The sequence below is a fragment of the Camarhynchus parvulus genome, chromosome 3 (genome assembly GCF_901933205.1).
Source record: "Camarhynchus parvulus chromosome 3, STF_HiC, whole genome shotgun sequence".
NCBI lineage: Eukaryota > Metazoa > Chordata > Aves > Passeriformes > Thraupidae > Camarhynchus > Camarhynchus parvulus.
Window position 1 is genome coordinate 54072119 of NC_044573.1, and position 6000 is coordinate 54078118.

General features: G+C 39.5%; 1 protein-coding gene across 2 annotated transcripts in view; it reads left to right on the forward strand.

The window, feature by feature from the left end:
- The window catches only part of IPCEF1 (interaction protein for cytohesin exchange factors 1), a 76472-nt gene extending 70939 nt beyond the window's left edge, over window positions 1–5533 (forward strand). For both annotated transcript variants that reach the window (XM_030945800.1, XM_030945802.1), the window contains 2 exons: window positions 1328–1521; window positions 5289–5533. In XM_030945800.1, the coding sequence (XP_030801660.1) occupies window positions 1328–1521; window positions 5289–5489 (395 nt within the window). In that variant the 3' untranslated portion in view covers window positions 5490–5533. The remainder of the gene's footprint in view (window positions 1–1327; window positions 1522–5288) is intronic.
- Window positions 5534–6000: the final 467 nt, after the last annotated feature.

Here is a 6000-nt window from a genome sequence, read left to right on the forward strand (position 1 = left end):
CAGTGAAGGCAAATATTTGCAGCATATCATAAACCTTTCTTGTAACCTAAATATTTAGAAAGAACAGAGATGTAGGAGGATGCTGCACTTTATAAAACATGGAAAAGATAAGAAGCAGCCTCCTTAGCAAGCTGACATATTGCAGCATTCTTTTCACAGCAGCATGACTGAGCAGAAGGACTTGTGTTCCTTTTGTTGTGAATATATTTGCTGACTGCAGATGATTTAGAAAAGTAAATGTTTAACTTTAAAAGAAAAAAGTGCCCAACCAGTTCAATGGGAATGGGAAGGACTGCAGTTGAGAAGAACCAACGCCACTACCCCCAGTGACATAAAACCAAGTGTTATCCAAAGTGGATCTTGAAGGATTCATTAGCACCCTGAAAACAGCAATAGCTGTAAGATTTTCCTTTAGAGATCACTGAAGCTGTGTGGACTGAAGGACAATAAATGAGTTGCACAGTCTGTTGCTAAAAATGTCCTTCTGCTGAAACGCCCCTACATATGCCCGGCACATTTTTCATTTCCGTCTGTTCATTTTTAAGTTGTTTTATTCTGAGAAATGCCTTTGCTTAAATTTTCATCTTATTTTATGCTTTTCTCAGATGTATATTCACTTTTCCTTTTGTGTACTCTCTGTCTTGAAAGATGGTCCTGCAACTTGGGACCCAACAAATTAATTAGGGTGGAGATAATCAAGGCTTTGTTGTGAGGCATTACAAGGAAATTCTCTGCTGCAATCTGTGAAACTCAGGGGCAAGACATTGGATGCCCCAAGGGTTTTTGCTTTAATCTGTTTTCTAGGGACCTCCTCTTGCAGCCCCTGAAATGTTTCTATGTTTCTTTTAATTGCTCATTTTTTTGAAACTCTGTTTTCAATAATTATGAAAACCTGGTGATGAATCAGCACACCAAAGAGAATTTGCCCTGAGAGTTGCCAGGTAGAAGCATGATTCTCTGTGTGTAGCATGCAGGGTGGGATGAATGGGTGTAGATGCTATCAGAGTTGTTTCATTCAAACATAGGGCTACTGACAGTTGTTCAAACTCTGTGATATATTCAGAACATTAAAGCAGCACTCTATTAGTGGACATAAAGCTCACATCTGTTTGGATCATTACCTGGTTCTTAACAACATGTGAGTTTGGAAGTATGTCTTTCTCATAGGCATTATTACCCTAGAAATTACCCTAATTGTCATTAGTTTTAAGTCTAATACAATTATTTTTTGAGTTGGTTAATAGCATTCCTAATAGCTGAACATATCTTTTCTGTTATCTGCTGCTACATTCACGTTCTCATGCCCAATTTATTCTTTTCTTTGCAGACCAGGATAAGTGTGATGATGATGATGAGATGGAGCGACTTTACAAGTCATTGGAGCAAGCAAGCCTGTCTCCCATTGGTGATCGTCGACTGTCAACTAAGAAGGAGCTTAGGAAGTCATTTATCAAGCGCAGCAAAAACCCCTCCATTAATGAGAAACTCCATAAAATTCGAATGCTGAACAGTACATTAAAGGTGAGTTTGAAGATCTTGCCAAGGAAAAGCTTGAGAGAAAAAACCAGTTTGGCTGAAAAAGAAGCAGTACAGACTTCAGCCAAACTGTAGTTATGTATTTACTGAAAGCCCCAGAGAATTTTGTTAAGTTTTTGAAATCTTTTTTTCTGCTTCCTTGTGAACAGTGATCTGCGTTATGTTCAGCTTGAACTGGAAGCAGAGGCAATAGCTCAAGAGGGACTCCTCTTACAGAAGTTCCAGCCCATTTGGAAAATATAATAAAGAAAACTCTTAGCTAACTGGAAAACTTGCTAGCTCAGCTAAATACACTAAACAGGGGAGCCTTAAAAAAGGAAGAGCAGACAAAGTACATTGATGATAAAGGACATGAAAATGACCCTGAGCCAAAAAAAGTTTTCCTTATGTGATTATCAGAGAATGCACAGGATGTGCCAAAGCTATTGTAAAGACCTCCTGTAACTAAAATATTTCTAATAACAAAAGCATCCTGCTTTTATGTTGGAAATATATCATGAACTGGAGGGGTACAGGGGTTCAGGAGACGTTCCGTGAAAGGGCTGGTAAATCTGTCTGGAATGTGGGAATTTATGAAGCAGTTTACTTGCCAGCATCAAGTGTCACGGGATTTCAAAGCCTGCTTCTGAGTGGTACTGAGGGAAAAAAACCACAACTTAACCATAGCATTTATATTGTAAGGAGAAGACAGAATAAATGCAAACTTGGGGCTTCACTTGTTCACTTGTTTCTTTTCATATGCGTTAGAAGCAGGAATTGAGTATCTTGTTTCACATCGATGTATTTGGCTTCAGGCACTGTAAGCTGGAGAAATGCATGTAAAATGGTTGGACTTGATGATCTTAGAGGTCTTTTCCAACCTTAGCAGTTCTGTGATTCTAAAAACTTATCCTGCCAGCACAATCATTGTTTGATTATCAGTTGCAATGGAAGGCTTGGGTTTGGCACCTCAGCCTGTGTTGAAATTCCTGAAAAGTAAAGGCAATTGGGAAGAGAGGCATCCTTCTTGGCTCCGTATGAGTCTCTCCTTAGTATCAAAGAGTTTTCAGAGATGTGGCAGTGACTACAGAAATATTCATTTGCATCAGCAGTAAAGTGAGCCTCCCACATAGCAGAAAGTTGGTTTAAAAAGTGTGTCAACTTCCTACATACAGAAATATTCCAAAGAAATTTTCCCTGACAGGACCTTCACTAATAAATCTAAGAACCAGTTAGTGCAGAATGGAGTTGTATTTTGTGGGACAGTCACTTTCATTAGTATGGAGCTGAATGAAAGCCTTAATCTCAGACATGAGCAAGGAGGACAACGGTGCATTGATTTAGCCTGGGAGTATTATATAGGTTGTGATTAACTTAGGCTTGTCTAACACTTGTATTTAATATGGAAAAAAAAAGTTTTGGAGTGTTCATAACATATAAAATATGTTGATCTCTTTGGGGTTTTTTTTTTTTTTTTTTTGCTTTCTTCAAACTAAGAACCTGGAGTATTTACAAGACAAATAAAAAAGCACAGACACTTTCTCATAGACACAAACAGAGTTCTCTACACAGCAGTATTTAAGTTAGCCTGTCTGAAGGTCAAGTGCCTGCAGTGGGAAAGTGCCATATTAATTACATCAGAGGAATTATGTGCTTTTAGAGTCAAATTTTCTTAATGTATAATGCAAGACATAAGATAATTGGAAGTTATCTACTGGAAATTTAAAAATCAGGATTTTTTAGATCCATATGTACTCTGCTTTAATTAAAACCCTATTAGTTTGAGAAGTGATTTATGCAAGTCTCAATGCAATTTTAATTTTAGACTTTTGACTCCACATATTTAACAACAGATTAATGTTGCTGCCACAATATATCATTAACAAAACATGCTTTGAATACTTTGGAAGTGAGGAAAGCTATGTGCAAATGCATCACAGTCTTAGTGAATGTGGGAAATAGTTTTAGTGCTAGAGGAGGAATTCCATGGCATGACTTTTTGCTGCCATGTTTGTCCAATAGAAATATTCCTCTTCCTTACACCTCCCTGTCTCCTCTCTTCTTCTCTTAAGCTAACTGCACATATCCCTGCATCAGTGCTAGAAGTCTTCTTAAAAGGGTCTTGAGGGTAGGATGTGTGTAAAACACAGTTGAACGAGCTTTTGGGTGTAAGAAACAGCTACGGCATGACAGGAATTGGAGCAGTTGAAGGTTCATTAGACAAGTAGTGGGATATGGATATAGAAACAGCTGATGGCTGCTATCAGAAGGTGAAATGAGTGTGTGGGAGTACTTTCAAGGTGTTTTCAAGGCAGCCACCAACACAGGGTGTCTTTGGGTATGATGAATGGGTGGCAGCAGGAGAAGATGGCTAGAGCTATTCCATTGCTTTCACACACAGACTGGAGTGAGGGAGCCGAGCAGAAGTAGCCAAATTTTGTTAGTGCAGCATGGTGCCTCCATTAATAAATTATACCGGCCTTCTGATGTTTACATTATTGTAATGAACTTTCTCACACACTTTCTGTAAATAACTAGTTGTTTTGCATTCTTTTATGGAGGAAGAGAAATTTGATAGATTGTTGGTTTGTCCAGTGTCATTGGAGAGGTAGCACTTTCACCCTCCAATCCACTGTCACTTTTAGAAAACTATATAATATTAAAGTCAGATAGTAAACTTCCCTTTTCTTCACCTTGAGAGCAGCAGTGTGTTGCTTCGTGTCCTATAGTGACATTATACCTGCTCGCTGGGGCCTCTCTCTCCTGTGGTCCCTGGATAGACAATATGGGCTGGAAAAGCAAAGTGGTTTGTTATGCCACAGCATGTGAGGACATCAAAGAACATCAGTGTGTGAAAGGAGGGTGTAAGGAAGACAGAGCCAGGCTATTTTTAGTGGTGCCCAGCGACAGGACCAGAAGTGGTGGGTTCAAACTGAAACACAGAAGGCTTCACCTGGATAGCAAGAAACGCTGTGAGGGTGACCAAGCACGGATTGTCCAGGGAAGCTATTGAGTCTCTATCCTTGGAGATATTCAAGAGTCACCTGCACACAGTCCTAGGCAGCCTGCAGTAGGTGGCTCTGTTTGAGGAAGAGTTTTGGACCAAATGACTCCCAGAGGTCCCTTCCAAGCTCAACCATTCTGTAGTTCTGTGATATATACAGTCTCAGCATCCCTGCATCAGTTACTGCCCACACCTTAAAAGTGAACCAGGGTGCCTGCAATATGTGGTCTGAGCTGCTCTTGCCTAAAAGTAGATACCAGATTTATTAGCAGTAGCTGATGGTAGATGGCAGACACAGGTACTATCGCCACTCTACTGCCAGTGCAAAAATTATACCAAAATTATGTTCAGTCCAGTTCCCAGAGAAGAGACATTAGAGACATTTATTACATGGAATAAGTGCTTTTGAGAAAGTTAGAACTGCTGTCAATTACAGAAACAAATGCTGTTTTGTCTCATTTAATGCAAGTACTGTCTTGTTGAGAGACAGAATAACAATGTGTAATTTTCACATGAATCTTCTCTCATCAAGTTTTGTTAAGAAGCCTATAAAAAATCTAGATGAAATCATAATTTGCCTTTAACTGGGAAGAATTTTTACTGTAGACATAACTCTGATGACCTACACTCTAAAAATGGGAAGAAGATGCCAGGAGGATGGGTAATTGGCTGTCTCCTTGTGACATGAGTCTAACGTTCCCAGAATGGTTTTGTTAGGGACAATTGTCTTGACATTTTCTGTGGAAGTAACCACTTGTTCTCTTCCTAGTGTAAGGAACATGACCTGGCCACAATTAACCAGTTGCTAGAGGACCCAAAGTTGACAGCAGTGAAGTACAGAGAGTGGAGGAGCACAAACATCATGCTGGTCCAAGACATTTATCAGCAGCAGGAGGCCCAGGACATGTCCACAGAGAATAGTGAAGAGCAAGAAATGACTCCACAGCCAGTCACTGAAAGTGCTATTTGATCAATGGCACATGGCAAGATTTCTCTGCACGGGTCTTCATGTACAAGCGATTTAAGCTGCTGTATCTTGAGGTTTGTTTTTTGCAAGTGTGCTTCAAAAGGAAAACAATCAAAGTTTTAAATGCTCTTGCAGAACTCATGTAATGTCAAATGGGCAAGTTCCCCAAACTTGCCCAAGTTGCCCAAAAAGCACGCCTGAATGTGGCCTGCATATGTAAGGAGACTATTTAACAAAGCAGCAAAGAAACGTTTTTCAGTTTTGGAGAAGAAAATTATATGTGTCCAGCTCCTGGAGGACACAGAACTATGTAATATGTACGATATAAATATGAGATCCTTGGGATTGTTTTAACCATACAACTTACCTTGATATGAAGCTAATCTGATCCCAACAGGATGTAGCCTACTCTGCCTTTTTACCCTCTAAGGTAACCCATTGTATTCATTTTCATCTCTGTACACGTTTACTTTCACCACTCAACTAGTTTAAATGGAGACAAATGGAAGAGTAA